The 23,699-nt window shown below is 39.0% G+C and overlaps 1 protein-coding gene across 18 annotated transcripts in view; it reads left to right on the forward strand.

Annotated features, from left to right (window-relative positions):
- Positions 1-23,699, forward strand: part of CCDC30 (coiled-coil domain containing 30) — a 141,734-nt gene that overhangs the window by 58,683 nt on the left and 59,352 nt on the right. For 10 of the 18 annotated variants that reach the window (XM_058552098.1, XM_058552091.1, XM_058552092.1 and 7 more), the window contains 2 exons: positions 6,628-6,753; positions 8,090-8,227. The exons of 5 other annotated variants lie outside the window; for them this stretch is intronic. In XM_058552098.1, the coding sequence (XP_058408081.1) occupies positions 6,628-6,753; positions 8,090-8,227 (264 nt within the window). Of the gene's footprint in view, positions 1-1,671; positions 1,771-6,627; positions 6,754-8,089; positions 8,228-23,699 lie in introns of all 18 variants that reach the window. 3 more of the 18 variants (XM_058552099.1, XM_058552100.1, XM_058552110.1) reach the window with 2 other exon arrangements.

Genomic DNA, 23,699 nt, shown 5'->3' on the forward strand with positions numbered 1-23,699 from the left:
CGCATGAGGTAGGCTCCCTTCAGCTGCCCAGAGGTCTCCATATCCCATTGCTCATTTCTCTCATTATTTTCTGCCCCTTTCCTGTCTTTTTCTGCTTTAAACTTTGGTCGCCAGTCTCATAAAGTACATAAATTGCCAAAATGCATAACTATATTTGGTATGCCACAAATTATGGTAAATTTCAAATATATATTCTTCTGAAAAGCTATCTTTTAAAAGTTATAGCATTAAAATACATGACATTCTTCTACTAAGGAGACACGAAGGAGGTGAGGGGAGTTTCAATTTCAAGAGTTGAAATGTTTCCTGCACTTTGTACTGAGGCATTTCATGTGGTGTAAGGGTGGGGCTAAGGTGACTCTTGCCTTGAGTGCTGAATGCGTCAGCATGTCATGTGTGGATGTGCGAGAATGATTGCCAGTGTAGATGGTGGCTGATGAAAAGAGAGAAGCTGCTCTGGAGAAAAAATATATCCTTCTCTGTATCCTCGTACATGACTGCTAAGAAGGCAACGTGATTCTTAACTTGGTCTTTTGTCCGTACCACTGCCCAGGAGGATTTGTAAAAGTTACACTTGGGTTTTAGCATCCATTTTTCCAGTAGCGTTCCCCATTCTTTCCAACTCATCAGTTTGGGATTGCTATTCCTGTTTTGTTAATATTAAACATGAGAAAGGTAAATTACTGATAATCAACTTTACTAAACAAATGAATGAATTTTTTAAAAAATCTGTATGTTAAATTAATACACATCTGGCAGTAAGTTATAAATCTAGAAATACAAGCAAAGCTCCAGAATACTTTCCCCAAGATTCAATTAGACAAAACTGTTTGATGAATCAACCCTTTCCTTTCTTTAGCCTAAGTAAATGAGCATTTTTTTCTCTGAATTAAACTAAAAACTTAATTGAAGTTTCTGTTGAAACCTAATTCTTAACAAAAGTAATATTAATGTTGCTGTCTTCTGTTTCCAAATTACATCTCAATACTCATAAACTTCCTTTATATATAATTTTGTTATTGGGCCAATCAACAATAAAAAGATACGTTTGAAAAGTTTTTAAAAAAAGGTAAATTAGGGGCCGGCCCGGTGGCGCAAGTGGTTAAGTGCGCGCGCTCCGCTGCGGCGGCCCGGGGTTCGCTGGTTCGGATCCCGGGCGCGCACCGACGCACCGCTTGGTAAGCCATGCTGTGGCGGCGTCCCATATAAAGTGGAGGAAGATAGGCACAGATGTTAGCCCAGGGCCGTCTTCCTCAGCAAAAAAAAAAAAAAAAAAGAGGAGGATTGGCGGATGTTAGCTCAGGGCTGATCTCCTCACAAAAAAAAAAAAAAGAAAAAAAGGTAAATTATCAGCTTGATTAATTCAGAACAATCAGGATTCTCTAGTGTGTTTTTCTAATACTTGTTCCCTTTGGTCAGGATTCTCTAGTGTGTTTTTCTAATACTTGTTCCCTTTGGTTCACCTGCCAAACTGCAGCAAGGGCTCAAATGCATAAGAAAGCAGCTCTCCAAAGGATCGAAGAACAGATAAGAGGGGAAATTTGTTGGTAGGGGGAGATTTCTGTTGTGGAGCCTCTGGGAAAGACACTTAAGAAATGTAGCTTGTCTTTTCAGTATTTTTTAAAAATAACCACATGTATATATTTTAACTGGTGATTTATTTGGATTAAGATTTCCATTTTAGAGTCTGAATTATCAGTAATATAGGAAGACAGAAGAGAAACCAGTATGAAAGGTCAAGAGACAGTGAAAGTACAAGATCTGAATGAGGTAAGAAATAAAAAGATATTCTCAGGGGCCGGCCCAGTGGCGTAGCAGTTAAGTTCGCACACTCTGCTTCAGCGGCCCAGGGTTTGCAGGTTCGGATCCTGGGCGCGCACTGACGTACCGCTCGTCAGGCCGTGCTGTGGTGGCATCCCATATCAAGTAGAGGAAGATGGGCACGGATGTTAGCCCAGGGCCAATCTTCCTCAGCAAAAAGAAGAGGATTGGCAATGGATGTTATCTTAGGGCTAATCTTCCTCACACACAAACAAAAAAAGATATTTTCAGTTACATTTTCTAATACAGGTGAGGCAAACTCCATAAGGATGTTTAAGAATTACTGGAAATAGGCAAAAGGAGAAAATACACTCCCAGGAAGCTTAAATCTACATCCTATGATTGTGATCGGTGGTTACAGAAAGCCTTCCAGGAGTAGTCAGTCAGGAAGGAGCCCACTAAAAATGTCTTTAGGATAAACTAGTGTGTTGAAATTGTAAGGATGATTTAAAGGTATTGTCTGGCTAAAGAATAAATGTGAAAATTCAGAACAATCCAATAATATAAACAACCATTTAGAGATACTTTCTATACTCAAGGTGCCCATATATGCCTAGGCATCATTATCCCTATTTTTCAGATAAGGAAATTGAGGCTAATAAAAGTTACATAACTGGCTCAGAGTCCCACTGTTGGTAAATAGTAGAACAGGACTGGTAGGACTCTTTTCCGACGCATCATTCTGTGGTTCCCAGGTTAGAGAATATAGACGTATCAATTTCCTGCTGTTCCCTGAATGGCCGATCCAAATATGCAGTTAGTTCACTTGACAGGTTAGCTCTGCCAATGGAGAAGGGTCTGCAGCTTGATGGCAGTATTAAGGAGATTGACTCGCTTCTCACTCTGTATTGACTAAGCTGCATTTTGACCTCAATTTAATTTCCTAATAGGTTTTTGTACACAAGACCAAATACCCTTTGGCAAGTCTGAATAGAGTAGATATTAAAATAAGGCCTAGATGACTCCTCTGGTGAATTTATTAAAATAAGGGCTAGATGGCTTTGCTGGTGAATTCTACCAAACATTCGAAGAAGAATTGATACCAATCCTTCTGAAAGTCTTCCAAAAAATAGAAGAAGGAACACTTCCAAACTCATTTTATGAGGCCAGCATTACCCTGTTACCAAAACCAGACAAGACACCAGAAGAAAATTACAGACCAATATCCCTAATAAACATAGATGCAAAAATCCTCAACAAAAAATATTAGCAAACCTAATTCAACAATACATTAAAAAGGATCATACACCATAATCAAGTGAATTTATTCAGAGATGCAAGAATGCTTCACCATCCTCTAATCGATCAATGTGATACACTACATTAGTCAAATGAAGGACAAAAATCGTGTGATCATCTCAATAGATGCAGAAAAAGCATTTGACAAAATTTAACATCTATTTATCCATTAAAAACTCGCAACAATAGGGGCCGGCCCAGTGGTGCAAGCGGTTAAGTCTGCACACTCCGCTGTGGTGGCCCGGGGTTCGCCGATTCGGATCCTGGGCGCGCACCGATGCACCACTTGTCAGGCCATGCTGTGGCAGCGTCTCATATAAAGTGAAGGAAGATGGGCATGGATGTTAGTCCAGGGCCAGTCTTCCTCAGCAAAAAGAGAAAGATTGGCAGATGTTAGCTCAGGGCTGATCTTCCTCAAAAAAAAAAAACAAAACTCTCAACAATAAAGGCCATGTATACAAGCCCACAACTAACATCATACTCAATGGTGAAAAGCTGAAAGCTTTTCCTCTAAGATCAGGAACAAGACAAGGATGCCCCCTTGCCACTTTTATTCAACATAATATTGGAAGTCCTAGATGAGCAATTAGGCAAGAAAAAGAAATAAAAGACATCCAAGTTGGAAAGGAAGAAGTAAAACTGTCACTATTTGCAGATAACACAATATTTTACATAGAAAACCCTAAAGACTCCACCAAAAAACTGTTAGAACTAATAAATTCAGTAAAGTTGCAGGAAACAAAATCAATATACAAAAACCTATTGCATTTCTATACACTAATAACCAACTATCAGAAAGAGAAATTAAGAAAGCAATCCCATTTACAATTGAATCAAAAAGAATAAAATCCTAGGAATAAATTTAACCAAGGAAGTGAAAGAGCTGTACACTGAAAACTATGAGATTAATGAAAGAAATTGAAGAAGCCACAAATAAATGGAAAGATATTCCGTGCTCATGGATTGGAAGAATTAATACTGCTAAAATGTCCACACTACCCAAAGCAATCTACAGATTCAACACAGTCCCTATCAAAATTCCAATGGCACTTTTCACAGAAATAGAGCAAACCATCCTAAAATTTGTATGGAACTACAAAAGACCTGAATAGCCAAAGCAATCTTGAGAAAGAAGAAAGCTGGAGGCATCATACTTCCTGATTTCAAACTATATTACAAAGCTATAGTAATCAAAACAGTATGGTATTGGCATAAAACAGACACAGAACAATGGAACAGAATAGAGAGCCCAGAAATAAACCCACACATATATGGTCAATTAATTTATGACAAATGAACCAAAAATATACAAGAGGGAAAGGACAGTCTCTTCAGTAAATGGTGTTGGGAAAACTAGACAGCCACATGCAAAAGAATAAAACTCAACCACTATCTTATAAGATACAAAAAAATCAACTGAAAATGGGTTAAAGACTTGAATGTAAGACCTGAAATCATAAAACCCCTAGAAGAAAACATAGGCAGTAAGCTCCTTGATGTCTATCTTGTTGATGATATTTTTGGATCTGACATCAAGAGTAAACTAGTGAGACTACATCAAACCAAAAAGCTGCTGCACAACAATGGAAGCCATCACTAAAATGAAAAGGCAACCTAATGAATGTAAGACAATATTTGCAAACCATATATCTGATAAGGGGTTAATGTCCAAAATATGTAAAGAATTCATACAACTCAATAGCAAAAAAATAAACAATCTGATTAAAAAATGGGCAGAGAGGGGCTGCCCCAGTGGCGTACTGGTTAACTTTGCACGCTCTGCTTTGGCGGCTCGGGGTTCACAAGTTTGGATCCTGGGTGTGGACCTGTGCACCACTTATCAGGCCATGCTGTGGCGGGCATCCCACATACAAAACAGAGGAAGATGGGCACAGATGTTAGCCCAGGGCCAATCTTCCTCAGCAAAAAGAGGAGGATAGGCAATGGACGTTAGCTCAGGGCTAATCTTCCTCACAGACAGAAAAAAAAATGGGCAGAGGATCTAAATAGACGTTTTTCCAAAGAAGACACACAGATGGCCAACAGGTACATGAAAAGGTGCTCAACATCACTAATCATCAGGGAAATGCAAACATAAACCACAATGAGGTATCGCTTCACACCTGTTAGAATGGCTGTTATTGAAAAGACGAGATAACAAATGTTGGCAAGGATGTGGAGAAAAGGGAACCCTTAGGAACTGTTGGTGAGAATGTAATTGGCGCAGCCACTATGGAAAACAGTGTAGAGGTTCCTCAAAAAATTAAAAATAGAACTACCAGCAATTCCACTGCTGGGTATTTATCCAAAGAAAATGAAAACACTAATTCTAAAAGATATATACACCCCTATGTTCGTGGCAGCATTATTTACAATAACCAAGACATGGAAACAACCTAAATGTCCATCGATGGATGAATGGATAAAGAAAATGTGGTATACGTGCACAATAGAATATTACACAGCTATAAAAAAAAGAATGAAACCTTGCCATTTGTGACAACATGGATGGACCCTGAGGGCATTATGCTAAGTGAAATAAGTGAGATAGAAAAAGATAAATACCATATGATCTCACTTACATGTGGAATCTATTAAAAAAATAACAGCAACAGCAAAGCAAGCTTATGGATATAGAGAACGGATTGGTGGTTGCCTGAGGCGAGGAGTGGCGGATGGGCAAAACGGGTGAAGGGGGGGTCAAAAGGTACAAATTTCCAGTTATAAAATGAATAACTCATGGGGATGTAATGTACAGCATGGTGACTATAGTTAATAATACTATACTCTATGTTGGAAAGTAGCTAGGAGAGTGGATCTTGAAAGTTCTCACCACAAAGAAAAAAATGTAACTATGTATAGTGACAGATGTTAACTGTACTATTGTGATCATTTTGTGAAATATACAAATATCGAATCATTATGTTGTATACCTGAAAATAATATAATGTTATATGTCAATTATACCTCAATAAAAAAAATAAAATGTAAAAGTAAGGGCTTATAAGATAGAGCTGGTTTGAATCCCAGTGCTGACTGTGTGCCCTTAGGCAAATTACCTAATATATCTGAGCCTCACCCGGGTTCTCTGTAAAAAGAATATAATAATAGTTCCAATCTCACAGGGGTCCTGGGAAAACAAGATGAGATAATGCATGTAAAGCATTTACCATACTGTCTAACACGTGGTAAGCACTAAATAAATAGTAGCTGCTATCATTATTTTTGCAATTATTATTATTATTAATTAATTTGGTAAGATTTCAGCAATACCTTATATTTGGTAGGTGCTTAAAATTTAAAACAAAATACTTTCAAAATCACATTTTACTCCTACTCTGATGGCTATACTGTATGTAGGACAAGTATTAGCTCCATTTTACAGTTGAGAAAACAGGCTTAGAGAGAAAAAATGTATCTTATGAGCTATGGTACTGTAAACTAGTTTTCCCAGGTTCATATCTCCCCTAGATGACTTTATAACTGTTAGGCAGAAAATTATTATTATCAGAATTTATAGGAAACATTATTGTACATAGAATTAATTGTGTAACATACTTTTTGCAGATATTGAAAATGAGCCAAGAAAAAATTGAAATATTTGAAAGTGAGTTGTCAGAAGAGGGAGAAAGGAGAAAGCAATTGACATCTGATTTTAATACTGTACACAAGGCTTTGAAAGTTGACAGTGAGGTATTTTGCCATTTAGGATGTTGTTTTCCTCTTTTTGCATTCCCAATTTAGGGATTTCATGTTATCATTTATTTTTATTTTAACATAAATTGTAGCTATAGAATATGTGTTTCCGTTAGTAGTAATGGGGTGACTGTTGTTTCCCTGGGCTGAGCTCCAGCACTAGCCAAAAAGAGTCCTTTAAGTAGCAGGTGTTTGATTGTTCTGGTGGTCGTGGAGTCATACACTTGTCTCTGCTTTTAACTGCTTGTCCTACCATCTTGGAAAGGTCTATCAGGGGACATAACCAGCCTATATTTGGAAGGGAGACCTGGAAGTGAGTTCATGGAAGTCTAGATCCACCAGTTTAGAGGACTTAGTCAGTTTGCAGGATAGGTGAAAGCCAGTGCAATGCCCCAAATCCCATCCTGGTGCCCTACAGGAATTTTCCATGAAATGAGATAGGAAATTGATACCACCTGCCCTCTTGCTGTGGTTCTGGGTGGCCATTCCCTACCTTCTCTCCTTTTTTGCCCAATGCCTTCCTCATCAACATTCTCCTCCCTCTCTGATCTCAAGGCTTTGGGAATACACCAAGTAGCTCCTCTCCTAATGTAAATTTTATATCAGCGGTTCCCTTCATAGGGCACCACAGATTGACCCTCAAGCCCCAGTGATCCACCAGTCAGACACTGCGTATTCCATGTCAGCAATGTAGAAATTTGATAAAAATCTATGTCTAACTAAATTGTTTTCTCCCATGGATATGAAAAAAACATCAGGATTAGGGGAAACCCTAGTTGACGAAGTCACTGAATATACATTGTCAGGCAGTATAATATGTGATTAAGAACACAAAGTCTGAAGTCAGATGGTTGAATCCCAGCTTCACTTCCTGGCTGTGTGAATGTAGGCAGATCACTTAAGTTCTCTGAACCTCAGTTTCCATAAATTTACCTCATGAAGTTGTCACAAGATTAAAGGTAAACCATGTAACATTATTCTATAAAGTGTAACTTTTAAAAAAGATACCTTTTAAAACAGGTAATATAACTAATGCAGGAGTTACTGAAGAATTGACCTCTATACAAGCCTTGTGTAAAGTAGGAATGACTCTAGAAACCCCGTCTTTCAAGCTGTAAATGATAGAAACTAAGAATGCTCAGTTTAATTAATTGATTTAAGTAACCTTTGTTTTAACTACAAAGAAAAGAGTCTGTCAGCCAGAAGAATAGGTTGAAATATTTCAAACAAAAAAATTGTCAGAATCATTTCAAAGATTCCTTTTTAGAAATATTATACCTTCTATGGGGAAAGTCTTAATTTATTCTACTAAATATCTTCATTTCTTAATCAGGAATTGCAAAAATCAAAGTCAGAACTTACATGCCTGTATAATGAAATTCAAAGTCTTCCAGGGGCAGCAGAAGACAGAGACCGTTTTTTAATAGCATATGACCTGCTACAAAGAGAGAATTCTGAATTAAAAACAAAGGTGAGACTGAATTGTTAAGTATTTAAATGTTCAATGTATGGCATATCTTTTATGAAGATAAGATAAAAGGAAATTAATTATCAGCAAGAGATGACTTGGAAATTGAAGTTTCTTTTATTATTAGAGAATAGATTGCCATGTACTGTGGGTTATAAGTCAAGCTATATTTCAGGATAAATATTCAGACTTCAGCTAGTACTTCACTTTTAGGATTAATCTATGAATTTTTTGTTTTAAATCAACTTCCCAATGGCTTAGTTTTTGGAGCATATATTATAAAGTAAAAGGTTTACTTAAAATCACCATATGATCCACAATTCCACTTCTGGGTATATATCCAAAAGAATTGAAAGCAGGGTTTTGAAGAGGTATTTGTACTCCTGTGTTCATAGCAGCATTATTCACAATAGCTAAAATGTGGAAGCAACCCAAGTATCCATTGATGGATGAATGGATAAGCAAATCATGATATATACATACAATGGAATATTATTCAGCCTTAAAAAGGAAAGGAAATTCTGCAATATGCTACAACATGGATGAACCTTAAGGACATTATGCTAAATGAAATAAGGCAATCACAAAAAGACAAATACTGTATGATTCCACTTATTTGAGGTACTTAGAGTAGTCAAAATCATAAAGACAGAAAATATAGTGGTAGTTGTCCGGGAGAGGGAGAGGGAAGAATAGGGAGTGATTGTTTAGTAGGTATAGAGTTTGTTTACAAGATGAAAAGAGTTATGGGGATGGATGATGGTTGCACAACAATGTGAATATATTTAATACTACTGAACTGTGCACTTTATAATGGTTAAGATGGCAAATTTTATGTTATGTGTATTTTACCACAATAAAATGCAAAAACAAACCAAAAAGTTTACTTAAATGTTTTCAACTTTTAAACTTAGATTCAAAGCTTCTTTCTCAGTTATGCTGAAAATTAGGCTCATTCTTAGAATTAGGAAAATGTGTAAATGTCCTGACCCAATTGGTTCCCCAGGTATAAAAATGGCTGCCAGACCAGAGTTAATCCAACACTAGGTAGAGAGGTTGCGGATAGTGAAATTTCTAGAGTCCCACCTATTAGGTTATCACCAACTCCTAGCCAAAAATTCCCTTCCTCCGTCACTCTCTTGATCTTGATTAAAATGGTAGGAAAGAATGAAGACTTGAACACAGCAGTTAAAATATATTGGGTTATATTTTAACACCTCACGTTAAGTGCAGGACTAAATCAAGGCCTAATTTATCCTATATGAAGTTGTTCCCCTGAAAGCAGGGAGCAAGCTGCTGAGGGACTGAGACATAGATCAAATAGTTGTGCCCTAGGGAGGGAAAGGTCCAGGACACTGAGTTTGCTGCCCGGGAGGGTAGATATGTAGAGCACAGCCTACATCTAAGCTTTGTTTGTGGGACCTTGTCAGCAAGGTGAGTTATCATCACACTGTACAACTAAAGGATCTTGTCTTTTGAAATGTCATGGGAAAATTTAATACAGAGGATGAACTGAGGCAAGACGAATATATAAAAGCAAGAGATTCAGATCACTATCCTGGTAATCTGGCTTTCTCTCTCTCTCTTTTAAAAAACTTTTTATTTTGAAATAATTTCAAACTTAAAGAAAAGTTGCAAAAATAGTACCAAGAATTCCCATATGCCTTCACTCCTCCAAATGTTAACATAGTATCATGTTTGCTTTATTATTCTCTCTCTCTGCATGTGTGCGCACGCACACGCACACAGACACTTTCATTTCTGAACCCTTTGAGAGCAAGTTGGAGAGAGAATACTCTTTTACTACTAAATATTTCCATGTATGTTTGCTAAAATGATGTCTCTTTATCACAGTACGAGTCTCAAAATCAAGAAATTAACATTAATATACTACTATTATCTAATCTATAGCTCAAATTCAAGTTTCACCAATTGTTCCTCCCCATAGCAAAAGAAGAACAATTTTTTTCTAGTCCGGGATCCAATTCAGAATCATACATTGCATTTAATTGTCTCTGTGTAGCGCCTTTAATCTGCAGCAGTTCCTCAGTCTTTCTTTTGTTCATGGGTTTGATATTTTTGAAGAGTATAGATCATTTATTTTGAAGAATGCCCCTCAATTTGGATTTGTCTGATGTTTCCTCACGATATAATTCAGTTACATGTTTTTGGCAGGAATACTACAGAAGTAATGTTGTATCCTTCTCAGTGCATTATATCAGGAGACACGTGGTATCTTTTTGTTCTATTACTAGTGATGTTAACTGATCATTTGGTTAAGGTACTATCTGCCAGATTTCTCCACTGTAAAGTTATTATTGTTCCCTTTGCAATTGATAAATATCTTGTGGGGAGATACTTTGAAACTATATGTATTCTGTTTCCTATCAAACTTTTACTGATTAATAAGTTTCTGTTTTGAATCTTTGATTCTTCAATTATATTCCAGTTTCTCTTCAGAACATAGAGTGCTTTAGACTTAAACGTAGTCTTGCTAAGAGTGGCTAAAAAATTGAATCTTATGTATTTACTAAAGCCCCTGTTTTTTAGGCTGTCGTTTTGTCTGGGTCACAATACCTAGATGCATAGTAATGGAATTTTAGAGCTGGAAGGGGTATGATCACGTAGGCCAGCTTCCTCAATTTACAGATAAGAACACCAGGCTCAGGGATATTAAAGAACTGCCAAGTTGCCTGGTGATTCTCACTTAGACTCTGTCCTCCTACCCTAGGGCCTCAAGTGGAAAGTGAAACAATCAGTTTAGTACTTGATGGCACTTAAGCATGGCTGATTATCAGCTTGAGCTGTGTCCCTAAGATAAAATTTTTGTAGGGAAGAGTCTGTGGAACAGAGTTGGTCCTGTTCCACAGCATCTGTGTCATAAAGGCCCTGTGGATTTAACTTTCTTCGTGATGAAGAGCAAAGCTGCCTGCTTAAGATGTATACCAACTTTGTCATGTGAGAAGCCAGAATACCTAGAAAACACTCGGTATTAACATCACCATCCTCTTCAGAAACCCTCAGCAGTTCTCCATTTGCTGTAACATCAAGTCTAAGCTCTGTTTGGCTTTCTTCCTTTTTTTTTTTTTTTTGAGGAAGATCAGCCCTGAGCTAACATCTGCCAATCCTCCTGTTTTTTTTTTTGCTGAGGAAGACTGGCCCTGGGCTAACATCCATGCCCATCTTCCTCCACTTTATATGGGACGCCGCCACAGCATGGCTTGCCAAGCGGTGTGTTGGTGTGCACCCGGGATCCGAACCGGTGAACCCCAAGCCGCTGCAGCGGAGCACACGCACTTAACCACTTGCGCCACCGGGCCAGCCCCTCTTTACTTCTTAAGAAACTAACATTTATTATCTGTAACGTTTAAATTTTTACAGTGACCATAAAAATCAGCAATTAAGTAGCATTTTGAAATCTGTTTTCCTGCTTCCACAAGTAATGCAAGCTCATTAAGAAAATTCTTGTCTTTCAAGTCCCTTCATAATCTGATCCCTCCCCTCAATCTTGCCTTATTTCCTCAGCTCCTCATCTTGTAGCCTCTACTCCAGAAAGACCATCCTCCTCACTTCTGCTCAAATACCCTGTACTCAGGTCCATATTTGTGCCTTTGACAGTATTGCTCGTGCTTAAAATGTGCTATATAATCTCTTCTTCACCTGTCCATATCTTCTCATTCCCTAAGGCCCTTCTCATTCCCTAATTCCCCAAGACTAACCTCCTCTGGAGAGGTTATAGTGTGTAAAAGATTAAATGGATTTATGAGATTATAATCCATATCACATACGGTAGTTTCTCTTCAGAGCATTGAAAAGGCCTAGGAAACCAAAGGGATCTCTTGAAGTTGGTCTCTTAAATTGTTAATTTAAAGAGATCTTAAATCTCTTAAATTGATCTTTAGAATTAAAGCCATTGTGTTCTTAGAATCAAACATAGTAAGTAAAGAAACTTTGCATTTTTAGGCAAGCTCAGAAGGGGAGTCAGACAGGTTGTTGTCTATCTTAGTGCAATACTTTGATGGATATCCATCTTCCATTCTTAGAAGTATCCCCCACCCACCCTTTATTCTGCCTTCTGGAGGTGTTTTTTCATTTTATGTGAAGATATAAAGAGCAACCTTTGAGGAAAGGAATCTATTTGTCAAAAAAAAAAACCCGAAACAGGGCCGGCCCCGTGGCTTAGCGGTTAAGTGCGCGCGCTCTGCTGCTGGCGGCCTGGGTTCGGATCCCGGGCGCGCACCGACGCACCACTTCTCCGGCCATGCTGAGGCCGCGTCCCACATACAGCAACTAGAAGGATATGCAGCTATGACGTACAACTATCTACTGGGGCTTTGGGGGAAAAATAAATAAATAAATAAACCCTAAACAAATGTTTTACGAAGTCACACAACAGAGCAGTGACTCTCAAAACGTCTTCTTGCATCAGAATGACCTGGGAGACTTACTTAAAGTGAAAATCCCCAGCCCCAGCCCGGACCACTGATTCTGAACCTCAGGGGTGAGGTGGTGATGTGAGACTGCATTTTTAAACTCCTCCGTTGATGCTCTCACACGCTAAAGTTTGAGAATCACTGTGATAGTCTGGGAGCCTTTACATGTGCCAGAGTCTCCAAACAAATAGAATCAGACTGGAAGAAATTTGTCCTCTGTAATGTATATCTATTATTCTGTCTAGTGCTTTCCTGCAGCAATATGTTGCTTTTATGAATCAATGAAGTACACTCAAAACTTGAAAACAAAAATGTGTGATAATAGTGTGAAACTCTATAGATCTCATCTTTTGCTTGTTAAAGGTAGAACAAAACTCTGAACAGCACTTTTAGAAGACAACCCCAGGGGCCAGCCCCGTGGCTTAGCGGTTAAGTGTGCGCACTCCGCTGCTGGAGGCCTGGGTTCAGATCCCGGGCACGCACCATTGCACCGCTTCTCCGGCCATGCTGAGGCCGCGTCCCACATACAGCAACTAGCGGGATGTGCAACTATGACATACAACTATCTACTGGGGCTTTGGGGGGAAAAAAGGAGGAGGATTGGCAATAGATGTTAGCTCAGAGCCAGTCTTCCTCAGCAAAAAGAGGAGGATTAGCATGGCTGTTAGCTCAGGGCTGATCTTCCTGACAAAAAAAAAAAAAAAAAAGACAACCCCAGAGACCAAAAATACTTTTTTTTTTTTAAACCAGGAACTTACACACCCTTATGCCTATGGTAAAAATGGATTAAATTAGGTAATAACTGCAAAGTATTAAATTAAATTGGAAACAGACTTTAATTTGATGTCAGTTTATATTATTTAAGCATTTAATAGAATCAATGCACTTTCTTCATAGTCATACATAAGAGTACACAAAATGGAACATTTGTCTTTTCACTTAACTTTACAGGTCTTGAAGCTGTCACAAGAGTTCGAACAATTAAATCATTTTACTGTAGGGAGAAGGACTACAGTTGATAGTTTAATTACAAGTGAAAATATCTGTAAAGATCTGGTGTCTAAAGTACCAATTTTGGAAGTAGAGATTCAAAGCCCAAAGGAAGAGAGAGTGGAACTCTGGTAAATTGAGAAAATCCGTATCACATTAATTATTTGGGGGGTACATTTTATTTGGCTTGATCATTACAAGTATTTGACATTCAGTTCCAAATGATGTGCATGGAAAAATTAGTTATAAGCATTCACCAAAGAGTTTGTTTTTTATATGTTATTACATTTTTAAACTTTTTCTCCTGCTTTTAAAGATAAATATATGCTTTTTATAGATAATTTGGAAAGCAGGGAAAAGTATAAGGAGATTATAATAACTCATAATTCCCACCAGGAAGAGATATTAACGTCCTAATTTTTCTTGTCTTTTGTCTGTACACATACATATATATGTATTTTTTTACGTAATTAAGCCTATACTCTGCAGAGAGTTTTATTTTTTGCTCTTTTTATTTAACATTGTATCTTGTAATTGTTTTTCTTTTTCTTTCTTTCTCTCTTTCCCTCCCTCCCTCCCTTTCTCCCTCTCTCTCTCCCTCCTCCCCCTCTTTCTTTTTCTCTCTCTTTCTTTCATCTTGCCCTCTAACTCTTGTATTTCTACTTTTTCACCAAAAATATCCTTCACAGAAACTTTTGAGGCTTGGGCAAATGTATGACTCTGTTTTGGCATAAAACCGAACAAATGCAATCAAATTTTGTCTGGGCAAAAGCCTAGAACTAGATCATTAAAAGGAAACAATAGATGTCAGTTTTGACTTATCTACCATACTAAAGGATACATCATCAATAAACTGGGAAAATACGGTCTGGGTGGAGCCACATTTATATCTTTGCAGATGTTCTAAGATAGAAGGATATTGTTTTGCCAGTTTGAGGCCCCTGAATTTTATGTCCACTTAAAAGTTGCTTTTAACTTTAGAGTGAGCTCTGAGTCCAAGATTCACAATCATGAAACCTAGTTGCAGAAGTGGAAAGAGCATATTGGAGAGATGGCGGGGAACAGGTGTGATAGTGGTCAGAAGACCAAAGAGCCAAGAAGCTAGGTCACAGCATCTAGGTTTGCTGGGAAAAAAGGAAGTCTAGTTCTTGGGCAGTGGAACAGTGTATTACAGGATTTTTGAGGGAGATTGTTCTAGTATCTCTATATTAAATGAATCGGAGAGGAAAGACAGACCAATTAATCCAGATATGAGCCACAGATGAAGAGACAGGGGCCTAGATTGACTAAATAGCAATGGAAATGAAATGGCCAATTTGAACGCTTTTCAGAGAAGGAGTTGACATTAATGATCAAAGCTGACAAAAATCTATCCAGCTGATTTGGGATTACTGGCAGGAATACTTGCCACAGGAAGCAAGGCTGTGGCCTTAATTCGTTTGGAGATGGGGAACCTTGCCCTGAAAAAGATACTGGGCTTCTCTATAAAGAGCTTCTTACTGTCACCTGATTCTATGACTTGGTTCAAACTGCTTACCATTGCTGGGGCTGTGAGAGTCCACATGTCTACCTTATACTTCCCTTTCTTCTCTTCTCATAATGTTTCCCTGCTTGCTTCTCTCCTGTGCCCCACTTCACAGCCTCCACTTATCTCAGATCCATCACACAATCACATCCAACAATAATTTGCTTATCTACCATATGCCAGGTACTATAGGCAGATACTGAGAATACAAAATAAGTCACAGTTCCTACCCTTATGGTCCATAAAGCCTAATGGGGGGAGATAGGCAGTTAAATGAGGGAATACTGGATACGCTAGGAGCACTAAGGAGGGGCCCTGGCCCAGGCTAATAAACCAGAAAATATTCTTAAAGGAAGTAACAAATTTAGCCCTGAAGTGTGAGTAATCAGGGGCCAAGAAAAAGATGGGAGAGTAATTTTTGGGAGGGATATGACATGTGCAAGAGAAAGCATGATTTGTTTGAGGAACTAAAAGTGACCTCAAGCCTGCTATATAGCACAGAAAGTGAAGAGAGGAAATGAGAAAGGAGATGATGAGAATGAAGAGGTAGTCAGGGACTCCATCATGAAGGAACATGCATGTCTGCATTAGGGAGTTTGGACAATAGGAAACTACTGCAGGGTGTAGCAACACAGAAGAGACAAAAACAGATTTGTGCTTTAGAAAAATCACTCTGGCTGCTGCATGGGAAATTGATTGTTGGTACAAGAACGAGGATAGCAAGATCAGTTAAGAGGCTGTTATTGTAATCTAGGTGAAAGATGATGGTGTTTGTGGGGATGCAGAAAAGTGGAATTGAGAGGAGATAGAATCCACGGGACTTAGGGATTAATGAGTATAGGAAGCGAGGGAGAAGGTCTGGTAGCAGGGGCTTGCGTATAGGAACAGGTTAAGGAAGACTTGTAAGTTTCTGATTTGATGGTATCATTTGCTGAGTTAGGGAACATAGTTTTGAGGGAGGAGGGAATGGAGTTCAGCTTTTTACACATTGACTTATGTCTTTGGAACAGCCATGTGGTGATGTTCAATAAACAGGTGGATTTATGGGTTTGGAGCTCAGGAAAGAAACCTGGGCTGGAGATAAATTTGAGAATTATCAATAAGTAGATGGTAGCAAAAGTCATGTGATGGATGAGATGGTCCTGTATGTTGCTTAATAAAAGCACCTGAAGGCAGAAACCTAAGGAAAACCTCTGTATAAGAGACAAAAAGAGTACTCCCAAAGGTAGCTGAGACAAAACAGCCAGAGAAGTAGAGGAAATGTCAGGAAAGTATGTATCACAGAAGCCAGATTAGAGAGTATTTCAGGAAGAAAGGAGTAGTCAATAGTGTCATATACTATCAAGAAGTCAAATAAAATAAGGGAGAAAAAGTGACTACTGAATTTAGCAATAAGAAGGAGAGTAGTGCCAATGAAGGGCAGAAAACAGATTGCTTCCTAGATCCCATCCCATGGGATGGTGAATGGCAGTGAACTGAGGAAGGCATGGGGGATGAGGAAGGGAAAATGCTGAGTGTAGATAATGCTTACCCAAAATTTTGGTTATGAAGAGGAGAAGAGAATATGGAGCTGAGGTAAGAGGAAATTTGTTTACTGGTGGGAAAGAGTCCCAAAATGGACGGTTTAGGATTCAGAACACCAGAGGAGAGACTAGCCTTAGGAGGTAGGCTGCCTTGTCCATTGCAACAGGAGGAAGAAAGAGAAGATGGACAGAGGTCCAAGTGAGTTTTTAACTTGAGAGGAAATCAGACGACTTGTTCAATGATTTCTGTGTCCTCTGTGAAGTAGGAAACAAAGTCATCTGCTGAAAGTGAGGGAGGAATAGAACTATCAGAGTTTATCAGAGAGTGAAAAAGTTTGAAATAATCACTGTGGAGAATGGGAAAGAAAGCTGACTGGGGAGGGCAGGTATTGTTGAGGCCCAGTTAAGACCAGAAACCCTGAATTTTTGTGGCCTTTATCTTTGGGAACATGTGATATTCTTTAGCAACGTTTAGTATAGACGTGAGAAGACAGTTGGATTTATCCAGAGTTGAGGTTTTGCCACATGAGTGCAATGGAAGGACAATGGGGCAAGAGAGTGGAAGATTTTATTTAGACAGTGATTGAAATAATGAACTCTAGACTGTACGTTGGATAAAGGAGCAAGTAAAGGGAGCTGATAGAAAAAGAGACAAGAAATTGAAGGTACTTATGATTGCACTGAGACCAAATTACATAAAAAGAAAAAGCTGGAATCCAGATATCTAATTTTAGTGTTTCAGAAGTGAATCAGTTACTGATGATACAACCCATAGTGATGTTATGCAAGTAGTTGGCAAAGTGGGAGAAATGAGAAGGTAGTTGGAGATCAGGAGACTGAGGAAGTGAGATGCCAAGTTGGTGGGTGATCTCTATGGACCTTGGATTCTTCCAGGATGATGGCAGGACTTGGGATGAAGAAGACATCGGAGAGCCATGAGCCAAAAATCTTCAATTGAAGAGAAGTAGACAGTGTTACAGCACACCTAACGTGGTCCTGTGCACATAGAAGCCGCTCACTAAGCCAAATTGATTGATTCTTGTAGTACATGTCTTCTACTAGATTTTAAGCTACTTTAAGATAATGGACTGTGTCTTGATTTTCTGTTGTTTATACTGTTTTTGTTATAGAGTAATGGAATCTTAGAATAGGAGGGACCTGCAGGAGATCTTCTAACCTAGTGGTTTTCAAACTTTACCTTCCAAAACCTTCGGAGCTCTACAGAGGGAGCTCAGAAACTACCTTGGGAGATGAAGAGAGACTAATGAGTGAGACTGTGAGCTCCCGTTTCAGCCAGAGAAGATCCACTTTATCTGTTTCATATGTGGAGTTCTATATAAGATTTTACATCAAGAAAGGGTCCACAGCTGAAATAAGTTTGAAAACCACTGATATTTAGCTAAGTCTCCTCTTTTCACAGAAGATGTCTCTGAGACCAAGAGAACTGAGATGGCTATTTCAGTCACAATCACATACTTAGCAAGTTATTAGCAGGACTGGGGGAGGTCCCAAGTCTAACTCTGAGTCAGAAGTTACCACTTTATCTGCCTTGGAGAGAACATAGTCACAATTATCCCAAGGCCAAGAAGGTGCTGGGACACTTGTGTTCTAGGTCAGTTGCTATGAAAATGAGCTTTATGGTGTTAAAAAATTTCTCAGGACTGGCTTAGTCTCTGTATATGCACAACATGGGGGTGGGATGGGAGGAAGAATGAAGTCCAGTCTGTATTGTTCTGGGCTATCTCCAGTGTCTAGAACAATGCCTGACACATAGTAGGTACTCAAAAAATATTTGAATGAATGGAATTTTTGCCCTACTCCCACTATGTACTTGCAGCTGAACTCAAAGTTGAACTTCCAATAGCAGCCCCAAGCTTACAGAGCCCAGCTGATCTCAGCCTGGATTTGCTTTATTAGGAAGCTTGAGCCAAAACAGCTGGTAGCTTACCTTGACCTTAACGCCTAATGAGCTTTATTTTTTCTCACACGCTCTCATTCACCATCCCATTGCATCCTTACTACCTTTATCAAGAATTGTTTGATAAATGTTCAAGTGGACTTTCATTTTCAGTTCAACTTGACAGTGAATTTGTATCCATTTCACAGACTGATGTATTTTTCCTCTTCCTCCAAATTATTCCTCCTTCGGTTCAATCCATTCAGTGAATAGTCCCTCCATTTACATAGTTGATCAAGCCAAAACTAGGAGTCACCATTGGTTCCTCCCCATCTCTAACCCATCAACAAATCCTGTCAGGTGTACCAGGAAAATATAAAACATTTAATCTGTCTATTTGTATCTATATCTTTACTGCTACTACCTTACTCCGTGACACTGGTATCACTCACTGGGACTCACAATATCTTCCTAACTGGCTTCTCTGCTTCCATGCCTCTTTCCCGATCCATTCTCCATGGAGCAACCAAAATGGTCTTTTAAGAATGCAAATTGAGGGCCGGCCCCGTGGCTTAGCGGTTAAGTGGTTAAGTGCGCGCCCTCCGCTACTGGCGGCCCGGGTTTGGATCCCAGGCGCGCACCGACGCACCGCTTCTCCGGCCATGCTGAGGCCGCGTCCCACATACAGCAACTAGAGGGATGTGCAACTATGACATACAACTGTCTACCCGGGCTTTGGGGGAAAAATAAATAAATAAAATTTAAAAAAACTGCAAATTGAATAACAACACTCACTCTCTTAAAAATCTCTCACTGGCTTGCCGTTGCACTTAAAATCTGAACCCTGACCATGACCAATAAGGCCCTCTGTGACTTGGCCTCTGCTTACCTCTCCAATTCTGTCATTGTACCATTCTCCACTTTGTTCATCATGCAGCCTTTCAGATCCTCTAACCCTTAAAGCACTTTCCCGCTTCAGGAACTTTGCATTGAAAAGCTCCCCCTGCGCGGAATGCTCCTCCCACAGCTTTTCATGTGGCTAACTCCTTCACACCTTCTCAGGGAGGTAATCAGTAACAACCATGGTAGGGGGAATCCTACCTCCTGCTCTACCATGTCGCTTTGTTTGTGACTTACCATAATCTGTAATTATTTTGTTTACTTGTGTATTGTTTGTCCTCATATTCCTCCTCCAGATGTGTGCTCTATGAGAGCATGGACTTGGCTGTTTTGATCACGACTGAGTCTTTAGCATGTAGAACAGTGCTTGGTATATAATTGATATTCAATAAATATTTAATAAATGAATGAATTAATCTTTTCCTCCCTCTCTGAAAACATTTCTATCTCTAGCCACCTCTGTTCTGTTCTACTAGGCTTTAGTTCATTTTAATTATACCTCGTACTTGTAGGTTTCCAAAGTGCTTTCACATTTTGCTTCATAAGATCCCAACAATCTTATGAGTATGGCAAGGCCACTTTACAAATGAAGAGACTGCGACTCGGAGAGATTGTGCGTTGCCAAAGGTGACATAAATAGTAGGTGGAAGATCTGGGATTAGAACCCATGGCTTCTACTGCTACAGTCTCTTTCTTGAATCTCTGCGTGTTCAAGACTGCTGTGTGTGTAGGCTACTAGAAAAGGAACAGGATGGGGATGCTGCCTAGGTACCTCCTACCAGCTGAAGACTAGTGACAATTGCAAAATTATAGAATTATATAAAAATAACAGAAGGGGTGAGTTTCAGTCAGAACTAGGTAATGAATCCTTTCAAATAAAGATTAAGAACTGCTTTAGAGGAGAGGAGAAATTTGAGCGTCGTGGAGGGTTTTCCAATCCCTAAGGTGCGGGTGTGCTGACTGCAGAACATGTTCTCAGCTCCATGTCATTTTTGGCTGGTAGTCTTCTTTTGCCCACACAACTTTTACATAATACTTATGATTATTATTATATAAAAGTAATAATAAAGTAATACATAGTAGTATGTATTTATTTTTAAAATCTGTTCCGTTTGCCTTTGGTTTCTAAGTTTCGCATTTTCTCTTGTGCCTTTTTTTTTTTTTTCGGTGAGGAAGATTAGCCCTGAGCTAACGTCTATTGCCAATCTTCCTCTTTTTGCTGAGGAAGATTAGCCCTGAGCTAACACCTGTTCCCATCTTCCTCTATCTTTGTATATGGGATGCCACCATAGCATGGCTTGATGAGCAGTGTTTAGGGCTGTGCCCGGGATTTGAACCTGTGAACCCCGGACTGCTGAGGCGGAGTGTGTGAACTTAACCACTGTGCCACTAGGCCGGCCCCTTCTCTTATGCCTTTTTTTTTTTTTTTGTGAGGAAGATCAGCTAACATCCGATGCCAATCTTCCTCTTTTTTTCGCTGAGGAAGATTGGCCCTGAGCTAACATCTGTGCCCATCTTCCTCTACTTTATATGGGACACTGCCACAGCATGGCTTGACAAGCGGTGCGTCAGTGCATACTCAGGACCGAACCCACAAACGCCGGGCCTCCGAAGCGGAGCGTGGGCACCCAACTGCTTGCGCCACCGGGCTGGCCCCTCTTACGCCTTTTGAAAGGATAAAGCCTATTCTTTTTGGAGGGCATTTATTTTGATGAATCCTTGTCCTAATATTTCAAGATCACTTTAAATTAAATTCCCATATTCAAAGATATTTGTAATTCTTCTTAATTAACTAATTCATGTGAATGCTGTTCATGTATCCAGACCGTTAATGAAGATATAAAATGGTGTTAGCCCAGGATTGTACCCTGGAGAGCAGCGCTCATCATTCCCTCCAAGTCAGAGAAGAATCATTGACTGTCCTGCTCTGAATATGGCTTTACAGGCACGCTGCATGGACCCACCTAGGAGGAGGACCATTTAAACTTCATTTTTAAACAATGGAAACGTAACGAAGGCTACTTCTCTTCTTCCATGTTTACGTGGCCACTATGCAGTTATAGAAGGAATTTGTATTGTCTGTCTAAGTTTATCTTTATAAAGTCATGCACCCTTCTAAATGACAAATCAAGCACCTTCATAGATATTAAAATTAAATGACAAATTCATAGATTTTCCATTTTTTAAAGTAAAATTTTATTTTGAGATAATTGTAGATTCATATGCAATTGTAAGAAATAATGGAGAGATCTCATTGTATCCTTTACTAGTTTCCCCTAATGGTAACATCTTGTAAAACTAGTACAGTTTTGTAACCTGGATATTGACAATGATACAGTCAAGACAGAGAACATTTCCATCACTGCAAGGACCCCTCTTGTTGTCCTTTTATAGCCACTCCACTTCCCTCCCACTTCATCTCCTTCTTAATCCCTGGCCCTATTTCTGTTCTAATTCTAACTAGGTCTCTTCTCCATTTCTATAAGCTTTTCATTTCAAGAATGTTATATAAATGTAACCACACAGTATGTAATCTTTTGGGGTTGGCTTTTTTCGCTCAACCTAATTCTTTAGAGATTCATCTAGGTTATTGTGTGTATCAATAGTTGGATCCTTTTGATTGCTGAGTAGTAGTCCATGGTGTAGGTGTACCACAGTTTGTTTAATCATTCATCCGTTGAGGGACATCTGGATTATTTCCAGTTTGCTATTATGAATAAAGCTGTTATAAATATTCAAGTTTTTATGTGAACATAATTGTTCATTTCTCTGGGATAAATCCCCAGGGGTGCAATTTCTGGGTCACAGGGTAGTTGCATGTTTAGTTTTTGGGTTTTTTTTAAAGAGACATTGCCAGACTGTTCCAGAGTGGCTGTATCATTTTACATTCCCACTCACAATGTGTGAGTGATTCAGTTTCTCTGTATCCTCACTAGCATTTGGTGTTTGGTGTTGTCACTTTTATTTATTTTTTTTAATAATTTTATTTATTTATTTTTTCCCCCAAAGCCCCAGTAGACAGTTGCATATCACAGCTGCACATCCTTCTAGTTGCTGTATGTGGGATGCGGCCTCAGCATGGCCGGAGAAGCGGTGCGTCGGTGGGTCCCCAGGATCCAACTCTGGCTGCCAGCAGCGGAGCACGTGCACTCAACCGCTAAGCCACGGGGCCGGCCCTGGTGTGGTTACTTTTAAATTTTAGCCATTCTAATAGGTGTATAGTGATATCCCATTGTAGTTTTTTTTTTTTTTTGTGAGGAAGATCAGCCCTGAGCTAACATCTGCCAATCCTCCTCTTTTTTTGATGAGGAAGACTGGCCCTGGGCTAACGTCCATGCCCATCTTCCTCCACTTTATATGGGATGCCGCCACAGCATGGCTTGCCAAGTGGTACGTCGGTGCGCGCCCAGGATCTGAACCGGAGAACCCCGGGCCACCGCAGTGGAGCACACGCACTTAACCCCTCCCATTGTAGTTTTAATTTGCATTTGCTAATGGCTAATGATGTTGAACATCTTTTCACGTGCTTTTTTGCATCTGAATATCCTCTTTAGCGAAATCTCCTTTCATATCTTTGCCTTTTTTCTAACTAGATTTGTTTTTTTAATGTTAAGTTTTGAGAGTTCTTTATAAATTCTAGATACTAGTCCTTTGTCGGATATGTGACTTGCAAATATCTTTCCCAGTCTGTAGCTTGTCTTTTTATCCTCTTAACAAGATTTTCTCAGAGCCAAAGTTGTTAATTTTGATGAAGTATCAATTTTTCCTTTTTATAGATCATACTTTTTGGTGTTAAGTCTAAGAATTCTTTCCTTAACTTTAAATATTGGATATTTTTTCCTAAGTTTCATAGTTTTACATTTAAGTCCATGATCTATTTTAAGTTAATTTTTGTATAGATGTGAGACTTAGATTGAGATTCTTTTTTTTGTTTCCCTATAGATATTCAATTCCTTTAGCACCATTTTTTGAAAAGGCTATCTTTCTTCCATTGAATTGCTTTTTCATCTTTGACAAAAATGAGTTGGACATATTTGTGAGGTTCTATTTCTGGGTTCTCTATTCTATTCAATTGACCTATGTGTCTATCCCTCCACTAGTACCACTCAATCTTGATTACTATAGCTGTATAATAAGTTTTGAAATTGGATAGACTGATTCTACTTTATTCTTCTTCAAAATTGTTTATTCTAGTTCCTTTGCTTTT

This window comes from Diceros bicornis, chromosome 13 (assembly GCF_020826845.1).
Source record: "Diceros bicornis minor isolate mBicDic1 chromosome 13, mDicBic1.mat.cur, whole genome shotgun sequence".
NCBI lineage: Eukaryota > Metazoa > Chordata > Mammalia > Perissodactyla > Rhinocerotidae > Diceros > Diceros bicornis.